Source organism: Dermacentor andersoni, chromosome 1 (assembly GCF_023375885.2).
Source record: "Dermacentor andersoni chromosome 1, qqDerAnde1_hic_scaffold, whole genome shotgun sequence".
Lineage (NCBI taxonomy): Eukaryota > Metazoa > Arthropoda > Arachnida > Ixodida > Ixodidae > Dermacentor > Dermacentor andersoni.
The window spans coordinates 312,283,306-312,300,210 of NC_092814.1; the positions used below are offsets into that span (position 1 = coordinate 312,283,306).

General features: G+C 44.8%; 1 protein-coding gene across 1 annotated transcript in view; it reads left to right on the forward strand.

Annotated features, from left to right (window-relative positions):
• The window catches only part of LOC126548465 (uncharacterized), a 35,331-nt gene extending 19,998 nt beyond the window's left edge, over window positions 1-15,333 (forward strand). The window contains exons 2-5 of the mRNA XM_050196656.3: window positions 2,856-3,007; window positions 7,202-7,269; window positions 11,283-11,369; window positions 15,093-15,333. Of these exons, the coding sequence (XP_050052613.1) occupies window positions 2,856-3,007; window positions 7,202-7,269; window positions 11,283-11,369; window positions 15,093-15,214 (429 nt within the window). The 3' untranslated portion in view covers window positions 15,215-15,333. The remainder of the gene's footprint in view (window positions 1-2,855; window positions 3,008-7,201; window positions 7,270-11,282; window positions 11,370-15,092) is intronic.
• The last annotated feature ends 1,572 nt before the right edge of the window (window positions 15,334-16,905 follow it).

The following is a 16,905-nucleotide window of genomic DNA, read 5'->3' on the forward strand; positions in this document are numbered from 1 at the left end:
TGCTGCACAAACATTTATAGGTTTAATCACTTGCAAAGTACAATCGTTTACGAAAAATTCAGAGACATTTAATGACCTTCGACGTAATTTTTCTTTCACTATAATACTTTCTTGCGGACTAGTTAGTTCATACTTGAAGTATAAGCGTGCTGTGCAAGATACACAAGGAAAGAAAAAAAGAGGACAGGACAGAACACAGGCTAGCAACCCAATTTCTTGAAACGACAGAAAGCCTTTATATGGACAACATAATCACATGTGCCACCAGGATGCGCAAAAGCTAGACAATGAGACTGCCGCCGCCAACAAAGATAGTGTGCACATTTCGTGTCAGTGGCGGCAATTTCATTCTCTATTTTTTGCGCATCCGGGTGGCGCATGTGATTATGTTGTCCGTATAAAGGCTTTCTGTCGTTTTATGAAATAGAGTTCGTAGTGCGCGCTCTGTCCAGTCCTCCTTTTCTTTTAATGCTAAAGCATTATATGCCCCATTACGCAAAAATGCGGCGTTTTAGTCGGTGGCGTGGCCAAATGACGGTACCAAAAACGGCCGACTGCAAAGAGTAAAACCACGTCTGAAAATACTCGAACGGATGTCAATTTTCATAGAGAGGTTCCTACAAACAAGTTAAAGTAATGGCTTTGAAAAGAATATTACGTAAATTTCGGTCTGAGTGCAAATCAAACCCAGGCCTTCGGTGTGAGAGACGAGCACGCTTCCCTGACGTCACAGCGGCTCTGGTTGACAAAATGTGTGCCTTGTGCGTGCGTTTTGCGCACGTCACGTCACAACCATCTGGCTGACTAAACGTCGGGCCCAATGCGTGCTTCGTTGGGCATGTCACGGCGCAGACAATGTGTAGGAGGTGGCCGCAGGTTATGAGCGTATAAAGTGAGTGTATAAAATAAAAAGCATTGATGTCCAATTGAATGGCGCTGAGCGGTTCTTCGAGTTATGAATTCATCGCGGGCAAGCAAACACGATGAGACGCTTGGCGCGTTTTCGTTGGGCCTTACCGAGGCACAGTTAAAACGCAGGCGCGAGCTTGCGCGAACAAGGAACGCGTAGAAAAAAAATTTTACCAAAGCGACTATAATTCTTTCGCATTCCCACACGTAAGCAGTCGTAAGTCTCTCTGACGAATTTTTCTTGTGCATCTCGTGCAGCACGTTTATGAGTTCTTTTACAAATTACAAAATTGTCGGTTGCTGACATTGTGTTCAAATTTTTTTTAGAAATCGCGATAGTTGCTACAGGAACCATTGCATCAGACAGGGTAGAGTATTCTTCGTGAGTAAGGCGCAGACTATAAAGACCTAGCCAATTCCTGCCTCGCAACAAAACGATAGCGAGAGTTTACAAGATTGTCATACCTTTTTCTCTCAGTTGCATCTTGCCTCACACAAACATACTCCGAGCCTAGGAATGCTTAGGACCAAGTACGTACCTAAGGACTGAAGACACGTAATGTGTGCGCTATGATGAGGAACAGCATTAGTGTAATTTTTTGCATAAGGCACAGAGAAGTGAGCCTTAGCTAAATAAGACGCGTTGTGCAGAAAACCACAATGTCGAGAAAGCTGTATAGCTTTTTTTCCAGTGTTCACGGGTCATCTCTTGTGTATTATTTCGCGTGGAGTTCACGTTGTACTGAAGCCACAGGAAGTAGCAGTAAGAATCTTGTCGCAGTTTATGATGAAACGTGCATGTTTTGTGTTCTCGAGAGGCCCAGTCGTGCGTGCATACACCGTATTCGTCTCAATCTTGGGAACGTGAAGTGCTTCTTATTTTAAATTCAGGTGTCCATGGAATGAAAGCTGTGTCCTACATGCATCGTATTGCGGGAAATAGCTAACCTAATGTGCTCTCTACATCTCGCCTGACTGACCCAGTGTCCACGCACAACAAATACTTGTAGATCACGGATAAGGTCTCGAGCTGCGGCGCGTGTACTTTAACCATGCACCAGTACCGCCTGAGCATCCGGCTCTACGAAGGCGCTCATAACATTTCTCGTCGGCGCATGGTCTTAGCGAGATACTCTGATCAGTTTTTTATATGTCCGAGTCTATACGGCGTGCCATTTTGGTGAACTTTCTGGGTACCATTTAATATTTTATCGCACTAGTCGCGGCGCCAGGAAAACCTCTCCAATTTTTATTTGAGAACCTCCTTTTTTTTCTCTATGTGCTTCACGTTGTCGAATAATTCAGCCTGTGCCATTCTTCCAGCCTTGTGGTTAGCTAAGTTTCCTAGTACGACTGCCCCGTAAAGGCGATGGTGCCAGCCTATACTGAAAGCCAGAGTCCACTCGCATAAATCAGGGTAAGTTTTTCTTCAACAGCGAAGCTTCACTTCTGAGAAACCCGCCTGCGCTTCTTATGTAGCTTTGTGCTAGGTTTGAGGCAGATATGAACTTTCTTTAGCGTAATCTTTGAGCTTTCTGCAGTTAAGACGCATTCTGTAAAGACCCTCTGAAGTCCGGTGGTACTATGTAGGTCACCCTGGTTCTTTGAAGTTGTTTGTGGAAAACACACAAGGGGCACAACATCGATTGTAAAAACGCCAATATAAACTCTTTACAGCATACTGAGTGGGCCAGAGCAGATGCCGACAGCGCTTGTTAATCCTGTAGTTGCATGAGTGAAATATCGGTGCGTCGCTGAAATAATAATCAACCGCTTGAATGATCATTGGGGCAATAACGCTACCAACAGGGCGAATAAGAAGACAGGTTTTGCAAGAGTGACCCTGAGTGCCCTGCTGTTAGCGCTATTTTGCCATACGTGTCGCATGGTATTTAGTTTTTCCTTTGTGCTCTCATGTTTCTGTTTCGCCCCTTTCGTCTTTGTAGGCGGTGATGCAATTCGAAGACGCGGTCGCCATCTACAGCACCATCGACGATCCCAACCAGAAGTGCTTGAAAACAACACGCGAAGGTTTTGACCTTGAGGCTAATACCGCGAATTTTACCTGGTACTACCAGGGTCTCGAAGGCTCACCTAAGTACGTAACCAGCATGGATACCTCGAAACTGATTCATAACTAACTTCATTGAAGAAGCACGTTACAATGTTAATTCAAGCTATAGTACATTTCTACCGTTAACTCTCGAATCTAACCTTGCTTGCTTGTTGGGGGTGTGATTTTGAAAGCTTGTATCTAATGCAGAAAAAGCGTGTTTGCTTGATTATTGTGAAGCAAACCCGTCATCAGTGTGAGAACCTACTTAATCATGCTTAAGCAAGAATGTATAGTGAACATTCATATCCTGTATGAACGAACGTTGTCTGAAGTCGCCTTCCTAGCTCTAAAGACAATTATAACTTGACTTTTTCTTCGTACGCTACTACAACAATTATGCATGCTTTTATAACGAGGCATATAACAAAAAATAAGCACAAGCACCAAGCTAATTAAATGACAAATTCAGGCACTTAAGGCAAGTCTCTCTTACGTTGAGTTCAGGAGGAGGAAGGGGAGGAGGAAGAAAAGGAAGGAAAGGTAGGGAGGTCAACCAGACGCACGCCCGGTTTGCTACCCTACAAGGGGAAGAGGTTTAAGAGAAGAAAAAAAAAACAAAAGAGAGGGAGGGAAGAATTTACTAGCAGTGTAAATACATGCGGTTGTCCATCACTTCACGCCTACAACCGCTCACTGAAGCCCGTCGATTTCATGAATCGCAGCAACGTCCACGTCGCTTTGTAAGCCTGCGACACATGGGGCCATGGTCCAAGGATATCTTTCTCTGAAAATTGTCTGCTGTCTAATCGGTTTAACACACTTCGAAGAACGTCGCGTTAGATGTTATAAAGGTTACAAAAACACAACACGTGCTCGATCGTCTCTTCACAGTTTCATCAGTCACAGATAAGCGTGTCGGACGTTCCAATAAGGAATAAGTAGGCTTTTGTAAAAGCCACCCCTAAGCAGCGGTGATAATAAAAGTCGCATGATGACGGGAGAAGTGCGATGGAATCTGCAAGTTCAGTGTAGGATCAAGCCGGTGGAGACGACGGTTCAAGAAAATCTGCGTTTTCCACGAAGTTTCAGTCTTGGTTTGAGCAAGTAAACGAAAACCTACCCGCCGTGGTTGCTCAGTGGCTATGGTGTTAGGCTGCTGAGCACAAGGTCGCGGGATCGAATCCCGGCCCCGGCGGCCGCATTTCGATGGGGGCGAAATGCGAAAACACTCGTGTACTTAGATTTAGGTGCACGTTAAAGAACCCCAGGGGGTCGAAATTTCCGGAGTCCTCCACTACGGCGTGCCTCATAATCAGAAAGTGGTTTTGGCACGTAAAACCCCATAATCTAATCTAAACGAAAACCTCTCGCAGCGTCTGTCCTTGATAAGAGTATATGAACTGTCAGGGTGTCTTTATGGGCTGACCGGGCGGCATCATCAGCAAGGTCATTACCGACGATGTCACAGTGCCTCGGAAGTCATTGGAAGATGATGTCGTCCGTTTATCAGATTTGATGGAGAACCTCTCTAGTTTTAAACACCAGTTGTTCATGCGTCTTGCGTCGCAAGGCTGACTGCAGACTCTGAAGGACTGCTTTGGAATCGCAAAAAAAAAAAAAAAAAGAACGACCCTCTTTCAAGGTTTTGCTTCTCCGATGTAATGAACAGCAGCACGTAGGGCAGCACATTCTGTTGCCGTAGAGGTCGTTATGTGGGACAACTTGAACTTCATTGTGAATTGTAAGGCCGGGATGATAACAGCGCCTGTGGAGCTCATGACTGAGGCAGATCCATCGGTGTAAATGCGCATTCTTTGTGCATATGCCTCGTTTAGTAATGACAATGTCAACTGTCGTAGAGCCACTGTGGAATGACGGGTCTTCTTCAGAATTCCTGGAATTGTGAGGTGTACTTGTGGCTGTCGTAGGCAACACCGGAGTAACAGTTGTCTTGCAGCTGCTGTAAATCCTGACGGAAAGAAACCCTGGGTAGAGAATCATAGTCGGATGCAGGTACCTTATGGTATACCGTGAGGCCCGCGTAGCTTGAGCCAAACATTAGGAGCTGGACAGAACCAAGGTAATGTTGTTAGCCGTCGCTTGGAGATACTCAGATTATTGTTTGCATTCTACCTAATTACATAATTATTCTTAATAAATTTATTAAATAATTAATTTATTAAATATTATAATCAGATGAAAAGTGTCAATGAGAAAATGGTAGAGCAACATGAAAAACTCCCAATACAGCTTTCTGTTGCTCACTACGTGCTACATAAAAGTGGTTTTCCAAACATGAGAGAAGCCCGCGAATACACGCAAAGTGCCTGGAGTGGCCAGTCGCGCGGCAATTTTTCATGTATTCTCGGGCTTCTTTCATGCTTGGAAAAACAAGTTTACGTAGCACGTATTGGGTAACGGAAAACTGTATCGGGAGATTTTCATGTTGCTCTAAAAGAGAGAGCGAGAGAGAGAGAGAGAATGAAGAGGAAAGGCTGGGAGGTTAACCAGATATGAGTATCCGGTTTGCTACCCTACACTGGGGATGGGGGATAGGGGTTAGAAAGATGACAGAGAGGAAAACGAAAATAAAATTAAAAAAATAAAATAAATAATAAAAAGGAACGCGCACGCATGGAGACACACACACAAAAGGCGTTCCAGTTAAAGTCGTTCACACAGGCCGGTAGATCGCAAGAAGCGCAAAAGCGCTTGCACGGCCTTCTTCTGTGAAGGTAGGTCCTTTCGATGTTGTAGAATTCTTTTTTCGGATAGCGGTTGGTCGTCCAGTTGGTCAAGTTCGTGGCTAAGGCATGCCCTCTGTGGACTGTACTGCCGGCAGGCGCACAAAATATGGCCAATTGATTCTTCATGGCCTCAGTGGTCACAGGTTGGTGTGTCGGTCATCCCTATGTGGAAGGCATAGGCTTTAGTAAAGGCAACGCCCAACCAAAGTCGATGTTGCTCTAAATATTCTCATTGACGCTTCTCATCTAATTATAATACTTGAGAATTTCATTAATTAATAAGACTAATTATGTAATTAGGCGGAATCAAAAAAAATCATCTGATTGTCTCCAAGCGACGGCAAACAACATCACCTTGGTTCTGTCCAGCTAGTGGCATTTACATACTTTTAAGGTTTGGCTAAAGTTACGTGGCGCTCAGTGGCTATGGTGTTGGGCTGCTGAGCACGAGGTCGCGGGATCGAATCCCGGCCACGGCGGCCGCATTTCGATGGAGGTGAAATGCGAAAACCCCCCTGTACTTAGATTTAGGTGCACGTTAAAGAACCCCAGGTGGTCAAAATTTCCGGAGTGCTCCACTACGGCGTGCCTCATAATCAGAAAGTGGTTTTGGCACGTAAAACCCCATAATTTAAGTTACGTGGCGCACCTTATATACCTTGGCGCAATGGCATAACGAGGAATTTTTTTCAAGGAAGGTGAGGGGCGGGCTCACTCAACCGGAGAGGGAGGGGGGCAGGCAGGTGTCGTCGCACCGTCATTTGATGCCAGATATCCCAACGCGCAGAACTTTAGCGGTGGGGACGTGCCCGGTGACGGTACACTTGTGTTTGCGTTTCAAATAGAAAAAGTCACAGAATGTTAGCAGTGACGATCCAGAGGACACCTGTGTTGTGGGAGCTAACCTTCCTATCCAGTTATTGTGAACCAGCTGAAAGTAATTTATAAGAGGACACAGGGGAAATGCTGACGGGCATATCAAGCTTCTAAAAGAGATGCGTGCGTTGAACGTCCGTTTGTATTGCCTACGTTAGTACGCTCTGTTTTACCGAAAAACAGAAACAACTCGCCGAAGGCTACACGGTAGTTCCTCCCAGCATTCCGGCAAGCGCCAAAGCGCCATGAGGAAACGGGGCGTTTGAGAACTACATGCAGCTTTCACGATAGTTTGAATGAGTTAGCTACATTGCCGTCATTTATTCCTTTAGTTCATCTGTTACAGCTTTCCTGCCAACAAAGTTAGATGTTCATAGGGGACTACCTGGCCGGGAAGCCTCGTATAACGAAGCCTTACTAATGTTCCCATTACAATAATGTGCATTCAAAAGATATATACATGACAGACAGACATTGATCTGAGCGCTTTTTGCTCGTGAGTTTGTTGCCGAACCTGTTCCTCGATCATGGTGCACATCACGAATGACTTCTTCGAGCCCTCAAGTGGAGCGTTAAGAAATGCTTGTTTTTTTTTCTATTTATTATATTACAGGACAAAGTGTTTTTACAACTTGATGAATGGAACTAGTCCTGTCACCTTTTACTTATCACCATGCGATGGTAAGTTTCGTTAATTTCCCTGCACGTTTACGAACATTAATGCTTACGCGATTATCAGAAAGGACCGCTGATATGTCTGTGAAGACACTTTTCTTTACCCGACACCTATACTCTGCTGGAAACAGCTTGCGTGTTTTCCACTTTTCTATTAACAGTGTTGGCTTCCTAAGCCAATAGCACTGATAGCATTTGAACCAGACACTGAATGACCGTGTACTGCTGGTACTGCGGCATTACCACTATTTATTGAAATGCGATTAGCGGAGCGCGTGCATTTCTAGCAGACGCAACAGACGAGAAAATTTGCAACTGTGACGTGTTAAGGCGAAACCCTCAAGTGGCTCGTTGCAATGCCTTGTACCCGAAAAAAGCGGCGTCTGGTGCAGTGATAAAAAAAAACAACCTAGATGAGTGGTACAAAAATATCAACATCAGCAATGGCACATACCCGAAAAAAATAACATAATCTGGAATGGCTCACACCCCCGTAAGCAAGCAAATATGCAATGGCTGAATATGAAAGAAGAAAAAAAGAAAAATAACGAAAGAAAGAGCGAACGAAAGGACAAAGAGAGAACAAAGAAAGAACGAAAAAAGGATAGAAGACGTAAAGAAAGAGAGAACGAAAGAAAGAACAAAATAGCGTTTAGATAGTGCATTAGGTGCTCGCATGTGTCGTTGAGGAAATCGACCTACGGCGCAATACATTTACTTCACACTGCAGCTCGTTATGTCTTGCAGGAAGCCTGGCCCCTCCTATCGGATAACTTAATGCGTTGCCACGTGTACAGCAGGCTTTCGCCTTCATGTGTTACAGGAGTGTAACATGCTGCCGATTTATTTTAGGCAGCTTTCATATTCGACCACAAGATGAATCAGAGCGTCATATACCTTTCCGTCTGTTGCCAAGACCCTGGCATTGCGCTCGCGCCCACTGCAGTGTCGGCTGGTACTTATTGCTTGTGCTAGAGGCTCTGTATACACTGCAACACGGACGTTACTATGCCTACAAGCTACTTTGATTGCTAGTTGCGAGTTTTGTGCGAGTGTGGTTGTGTTGCTTTGCAAAATATTAACAATGCTCACCAGGCACGCTTCCATTATGGGCTGGACGCATAGACAGATCCCGAACCGCCCGGTGCTCTAGAGTGAAAGAACTGATCCATCGTGTGGCGGTCAATGCACGCAGATTTTGGACGCGAATTCTCGTACCGATGTGCAATACAGAGCGAAAGTCATGCCATTTACGTTCGCATTCCAGAGACCTCTGATTGCACAGATGAATATTAAACCACGTGTCAAAATGTTTCTGTAAACATCATCGCGCCAAATAACCATCATTTCAACAGCAATGTCATAAAAAAAGGTCATCGCTTTGTTTGATCTGGGACACAAAGCTATGTTGATTGGAATCCCGAAGGAAGGCGTGAAATTTTAGACGGGTTCGACCTCACTAATGGCGGCGAGGCTTTCTTGACGGCTGTGGAGCTGACATAAGACAGACGCTGAGGCGATGCAACTCGCGTATCTCATTGTGAAATTACGAGCGCTCAACATTAGTTGAACAAAGAATTGTCTCCAGAGCCAACATTTCAACAAGGCCTTCACCTCGAGGAAGACAAGGCGCTTTGTAGAAACGTTGGCTCCAGAAACACTCTTTTGCTCGACAAACGTTGACGACTGCTTCTTTATCCTCCTGTGATCATCGGTCTTGTTTGGTGCACTGTAGAAGACGCATTGTGTCTGCATAGGGTGTCCCAGCTAACGTTAGCCAAGCAATTCAAGGGGGAAAAGCGTATTAAGAAAACCCGGTGCAGGATACAATCTTAAGACCTATGCTGTTCGGTCTTCAGAACTGTTACGACCGAGCATTGTAGGTTTTATCAGTGTATCTTGCACCGTGTTTCTTAAATGTTAATTTTAGAGCGCAGCTTTTAGGCGTCCATTCCTGCGACAAGCGTCGGCGTGGAAAAAGTGGCGAGAGAAGAGGCGCGAGGAGGAAAGCGGAGAGGAGGGTGCAGCGGAACCATGAGGCGGAAAGCGGAGGAGGGTATATGGCGAAAGCGTGAGAAGAAAAGCGTGATGCGGCAACGGTGGCTACGAGATGGCGCTAGAGCCGCGCGCGTGGGATGGGAGGTTTGTCATTGGCGGCTTCTGTGAATCGCGCCCACGCGTCACCCACGCGGTGGCTCTCGCGATCTGCAGCGGCGTTACACTTTGCTCCGTTTGCAACGTGCCGCACGAGACCGATTGTCCACGCCAGCCAATATATGGCGAAATAAAAACACGTATAGAGCTGCGCTCAAATTTCGCATTAGCACTATCGTCGATTAATTTTTTTCCCTTGAACAGCTTGACTAATGTTAACTGGGACACACGGTATGAACAGTCTCTCATGTCCGTTGGTTTCGGCAACGTCATTAGAGCATGTGATTAGACGAATAAACTAGTGCAAGGAGGAGATTCGTTGCCTTTTGAACATTTTGCCCCTGTTTTCATGCCCCAGGATTGACTGGTTATTGTGGAGAATGGGCGAGAATATCTGCGCAAGTTAAACGGCAGTATTCCATGCAGTACTTAGCAATATAGGGCACACAAATTACTGATAAAATAAGGCCTAATTCATCCATGTTCTCACTAGTATACGTTAATGCTACTGTGTCTCTTCGAGCAACCTTCGAGTGCCTCCTGAACATATGGGCCACCTAATCTGAATTTTGATGCCCGGCTGGCTTCCATCCTCCACGTATCACCACCACCATTATTATTATTATTATTATTATTATTGTTATTATTATTATTATTATTATTATTATTATTATTATTATTCGCATTGCTGAAATGTATTTAGCTTCGTAAATGTTATTTTTGTACTGGTTATTATTACGTGTGACATGGAACATGTTTGAATTCCACTTAGTGACTATGCGAACATAATGCGTAACATTTTGTAAACCTTATGCTGCAACCGCATGTGCTTGAACTACCGAGGGAAGGCTGGGGCTTTGTCAGGTGTTGCAAAAAACATTCAGCCTAATATTCCTCGGTCTACTGTGTGCACTGTGAACCTAAATAAAGAAAGTTTGTTGTTGTTGTTGTGGTGGTGGTGGTGGTGCATTGGTGCACCAGCATTCAAACCTTATGGTTGTTCCTAGGCGCGGTAAATAAATGACTGATTGATTGATTTATCAATTATTAATTGTTATTACAGCAAAGCTGTAATAATAATGACTCGGATCTCGGCATTTCTTTGTTTCGGTCGACGGAAAATCATTCCCCTAATTGGAGCGAAAAGTCCCTATCTCTATTGGAATTACGCACGCAAGGCACACGCCAGTATTCGTTTCAAAAAAAGAAAAGCACAAAACAAGTATCAAAACCACATACTAGATGAAAAGGCGCGTTCGAACAATGCGAAGCACGTAGCGTTCGCCGCATGCATTTCCTGGTAAAGATTACGGTTGCATAAGCTGCAGTTGCCGGCAAGCGGCAAATGTAGCATACGAAGCAGGGAATGACGTCACTATACTTTCATGTGGGAAAAAAAAAAGAACCCGCCTAGCAACTGATTGCATTTGTGTTGTGATAACGCTATGGGAAGGCCACACATAGGGCTCCCGGAAAACGATGAGCGGCGACGGGAACCCTAACGTCGATTGTACAACTGCATGGTGCTCAGGATAGGCAGGACGTAGCGCCTCCTGCCCAAAGGAAGCCACAAACATTTAGAACGCCTTTTACACTGTACCTTTTAATTAGGTACAGCACATTTAATTGTCTTGCTGTTAATCATTTAATGTAATGCATTGCTCAATCGTTCAAGGCAATGTCAGATTGGTCTACCGGACCAGGTGATACCACAGCTTCGCTGGCCAACCACCTTCGCAGCGTGGATCGGAGCCCAATTTTTAAATTATTATTATTATTATTATTATTATTATTATTATTATTATTATTATTGTTATTGTTGTTGTTGTTATTATTGTTGTTGTTGTTGTTTACTTTCTTTGCAGACACCCAGAACCTTGAGGAGGCTAGGGAATTGTACACTGACGGCACAACCTGTTTCGTGGGGTACTTTCCACCAGTTGCAGGAGATCGTGAGCGACTCCTTAAACATTTTGCCATGCACTCAACTGAACCGGACAGAAAATATTGACTGCTCATTGCCAAATGTGCAACGGGAGTGAAAACACACATTTACTCATTTAGCAGGGTTACTCGAAGAAATCGCCATTGATTTCACTAGAAATTAACATGCATAATTGACAAATGACAAAATTTACTAGTCAACTTCCTCCCTAACTACTGCAGCACACGTATTGGAATTTACGGAATGAAACCAGTACGTTCGCAAGGCACATTCACTTCGAATGAATTTTGAAACTATAACCAGTTTTAATTAATTAATTAATTAATTAATTAATTGATTAACTTGCAATATTGCCAGTCTCAGTGGGACCAAAGCAGGTGGGCATTGTATTAGACAGTTTTACAAAAAGAAACAAACAGGTCATGCTACATGGTACAATAAAGGAAAAAAAGAAAAGAGAAAAAGGTTCCTTAACTACTGCAGAAATCACCAATGACGATGTGAAATACAATACTTTTGGTTGGTATAACAATACCGCTCAGGAAAATATATATTATTACTAGAATTTACTAGAATAGCGAATAAATGACCCGTGTAAGATTAGAGAAGTTATACAGCTAACAGATAACAGCGCTGAAGTGGCCACTTTGGGACTTGAAATGTAGAAATTCCACGCGCAGAAATGAGTATTACAGTTAAAATACGTGGGTGTGTTAAGTGGCGTCTTCTGTGTTTGATGTCTCTAGTAGTTTGATGAACGATGAAAGAGACGGAGAGGAAACTATGTCTCAGTGGAGGAGATTCCATTCTTTGATCGCACGTGGGAAAAAATGAAAACTTGAACGTGTCATCGCGAACACTGTACTGGTTTAGTGTAAATGGGTGCTTCTTTCGCGATAGACGTGACGTAGACAAAGTAACGTACTTAGCTCAGTCTATCTTATAACTGCCGTGCATTAGTTGATAGATGAATTATAAGCGGGCTTGTCTGGCCCTAACAGATAGTGTTTTAAGACCTGCATTAGCTAAGATGTTTGTAGGGGAGTCATAGGGCATGTATTTGTTAAAAATGAACCTCACAGCTTTCTTTGCACCTTTTCTAGTTTTGATATGTTAGTTGAAATCTACTATCCTTATTTCGTATCGCTGTCCACTAATTTGCTATCGCAATCGATGTTTCGCCTTTCAGGCGAAACTGCGAGTTTTCCTTTTTTTAACAGAAAGCATTTTAATGAATTGCATTGTAAACGTAAGTACAACAACAATGCTGTCACCGCAGACTTTGGGAACACATGTCTATCTTACAATTGGTTTCATCCTCAAATTTTGTTCCACTCAGATACAGCTTGCGAACTTTACGGCTACAATTCATAAATTGCAGTATGTGCCGTAAATTCATTCATTCAGAATCAATCAACGACATTTTCGTGATTACTCGATTATGCATATTGATTTCTCGCGCAAATAATGCTCGCTTCTTAGAGTTTTGTTTTCCAGCTCAAGGAGTAGTATTCTGCGATATTAAACACCTCTTATGTAGCGGATCTGCGCGTGAGGCAGGGCTCGTCTTTTGACGCCTGTGGAATGCCTTGATAAGGTGCACCAGAGGCGTCGTAGACTCCAGCTGCAGAGGCTCTCTACTCCTGCTGCACCGCCGCTCGCTGCTTTTCGGTGATCTCCTTTAAGGCGCTCCTCGCGCAGTCGCCGTCTTCCGGGCGTTGTAAGTGGCATCGTCTCGGGATGTCAACTGCTCTCTAGAGTCTAGACATGCTGCATGCTGCAGCGCGCAGCAGCCGGTGTGGCTTTTCTTTCCGTTTCCCGCCGCCTCTCGGCCCCCTTTACCTCGGCGCATCCTTCTTCCGCCCGGTTTTCTCGTCTCTTTCACTTAAGCGAGCCCGTTTCCACATGCCTGTCGCGAGAGGGGCTATTGCCATGTCACGGCGAAGTGCCGGTGAAGCGATGCCTAATACTTCTGTTATCGATGTAAGCGTAGCAATTGTCGAGTCAACTTTTGTTTTCTCCCTTTTAAGCGGTAGATATTATCGAAGGCCGATTTCAGGGAAACGTTGTATTGTGGATAAATGTAATTGCATTGTGAATGAATCTGCCTGACTGACGTAGCTGTCCCGGAGGCCACTAAATCGAAGTTTTGCCGAGAACGAGGTCGCGTTTTCGGCTCCCGGTCGCGGCAACGACCTTTCGATCGGGCCGAAATGCAGAAACTCGCTCGTGTAGTTAGGTTTAAGAGTGCCCTAACGACCTCAGGTAGGGGGTCGAAGTTGATATGGAGCCTTTCACTACGACGTCCCTCCTAAGACACCGTGGAGTTTCGGGGCATTAAACTCCTCATTAGTGTTATTTTTAAATGGAAATCAATTTTCTCTGCAAATAGGTTTTCTCCCGAGTGATCTTAATACGCAACGTCGCGTCTATTATTTAACCGCGTTACGAGTCTCCCGCAGTAAGAAGATGTGCATCCACCGAATGAAGCTGCATGCCTTGCATATTGGCAGCATTAACAACAAAAAAAAAAGCTCTTGCGGGCATATTGAATTGTGCAATTTCTGTAGTGACGCCGACTGGGTCAAAAGACGGACACAATTCCTTTCTTGCTTCCACCCCCTGCAGTCGGCAGCGCATGACGTACTTTCCGTGTGGCCCCGCGTAAACCATTTTGCCGTTTCTCTGCGGTTATGAAAATTTCGCGCGCTACACCTCATCGCGGCGTGCAAAGAATTATCAATGCATCGTACGACAGCGATTACGCAGCATAATCGGCGCTGTACGAGAAAATACTTGCAGCAACTGACACTAAGGCGTTGACGATGACAGCAGAGATGATGTTAATAGCGCTTGATCGGCTGCATCATGTGGAGTCTTCCAGGGCGTCGCCTCCAATGTGTCGGCTTCTCCGCAGCGCAGTAGAGTTTTTTCTTTTTTTGACCACGTGATGGCGTTCGGCGAACGGCGTTGCGAGCACTGCGTGCTAAGCAGTTGTGCAACTCTGCCGCACTGCGGCGTAAGTACGCACTAACGCTAGCGGTGTAATGGAGGTGAATTCGCATTTCGATGGGGGCGAAATGCGAAAACACCCGTGTACTTAGATTTAGGTGCACGTTAAAGAACCCCAGGTGGTCGAACTTTCCGGAGTCCTCCACTACGGCGTGCCTAATAATCAGAAAGTGGTTTTGGCACGTAAAACCCCATAATATATTTTTTTTTTTTTAGTGGAGGTGAAGTGGTGTTGCGCCGCGTGGTGGTGAAGGGGCGAAAAAAGCAAAAAAATTCAAATTATTTGTGCGTGCGGATCAATAACGTGTGTGGCTTTTGAGCGTGAAAATCAGACCAATTATACACTCGCCCTTGGTTTTGTTACATTATCCATATAACTCGTACTTGCATCGCATTTAAAAAAAAATATTCGGACATGTTTCTGTAGGTAGCAGTACCCACGCTATAATTGCTCTGTTGGTGGCATTCCTTTAGAAATTAATGAATGGCGCATTTAGATAAATTAGTTAGAGTGACAAAATATAACACCTTATGGACTTCATGTGTACTATACCGGATGAAATACCATTTACTCACAGAAACCCGTATCAACGTTCTAAATGTTTCAGCTCCTTCTGAAATACGCACTACACATGCACAACGTTTAAATGTCGCAGGTTGTCGTGGGCATAACCTATTGAGCAATGTGCCATTCATTTTTTATTACGTTTCTTGACAGAATGCATACTGTGGGTGACCACCGACTCCAAGGATTCCGTACCAGAAAAATGCGAGAACAAGTTCAACGAAAAGTGCAAGGGAGAAAAGCACCAGCTTTACGACAAGAGCAGCTGCCAGTAGCCAAGTTGCTCTGTCTCAATAAGTGACTTCGCAGCTTCTACACGACTTCTTCTGATTAGAAGGCACCTATAATACACCTGTATTTGGAAGTTAATAATTAAATGTATGCTCCTCGCTGAGTACTTTTCCACTTCACTTTCGAAACAGCAAGTTGCACTAGCAGGAGAATGCACATACCTCATGTATATTTGAATGATCCGGCTGTATTGCTGCCAGTAAACGTTTGTGGTATTAAAAGGTAAGCTCCTCCTAAAACAGAAATCGTTGCGAACACTGGGGCAACACGAATATATATAAAAAATCGCAGTTAAGGACAAAAAAACGAACCATTCATTGCGGCAGCAGTGTATTAGACAAGCACGCGAAGTAAGGTTAGTAGTTTTATCGGCTATATTCGCTACTGATATATATTCGCTTGCTGATTAAGTTAACAAGCATGGCGGCACGCGCGCACAGGCAAATATGGACAGCTCTCCCTCGATCACCGCCAAAAACTCACTGTCAGAAGGCTGGCATGATGAAGAGCGGTAGCAGCGGCAAGCCAACGCTTTGTGCTGCAGCTCGTTTGAACGCGTCTTCGCAACTTGACATTACGTGACCTCCATACACTAGGCGCGCGAGAAGACAGCGCCCACCGGCGTGCCTCGAAGAAGCACATCGATGGACCAACCATCTCGGCTAACCTAATCTTTGCACCAGCCGCAGCTTGACTCCAAGGTACGACGCGTGGTCAGCGTATACGCTCAGCCGCGCCATAAGCAGCCACGGCCCCGTTAGACGAATAGACGGGCGCTCACCTTCAACCATCCGAAAAGTGCGTCCCAGGAGGATCGGTGAATTTGCTGACACGAAATTACGGTATGCGTTACTGAAAGCTGTGTGTTACGGCGCTACTGTTGGCACGCGAAGCTTCAGCGCTGGTTGCCCATAGGGTACAGAAATGACGTAACGAAGTACACAACTTGCACTGTTTTTCCACGCACCAGACAGCTTGAATGCGTAAATTTATATTTATTTATTCACTTATTTATTTATATATTTATTTATTTAGTCCCAACAGGGTCTATTCAGGCATTACAGTGGGGGGGGGGGGGGGGTCTGTACACAAGAAAAACAAGCATAAAAATTGCAGGTTTGCTTAAATTCGTGTAAGTGAAAAATATAGATTATTATACGCCGACACAAAAGCGCACAGCCGCGTTGCACACAGTCACGTCGGACATACGCGCGTTGCAAATGTCGCACCTAAAAGAAAAGCACAATGATAAAGATTCTTAATGAAAAAGCTAAGAACAAAGCGAAGAATAAATTGCAACAAAACGCGGTAGTGAAGGTACAGTACAACAAGGTGGAAAAGAAGCACTAAAAGAAAAGAATATAACTTGCAATTAGGATTCTGCATATGTCATGGTGATTGTTAGACATACCCGCGAAGTTGCAGTTACTAAGGGTCTCATGGTTGCAATCGTGCTCGCTCTCTTCTCGTAGGGGCCCCGTTTGTTTTGAAGGGGAGTTTTGGGGGCTCTAGGATACAGAAATTAGCTCATAAACTGGTGGAGCCCTAGACAGCAAGCCCGGCGCCGCACTCGTAAATTCTTGGCCGGGGCTCCTGCGCTTGCCTCGATCAATCTCCTGCGCTTCCGCTCGCTACGTAGATGGACATGTCGCGCCGTGGTCAAAGGGCTTGCGTA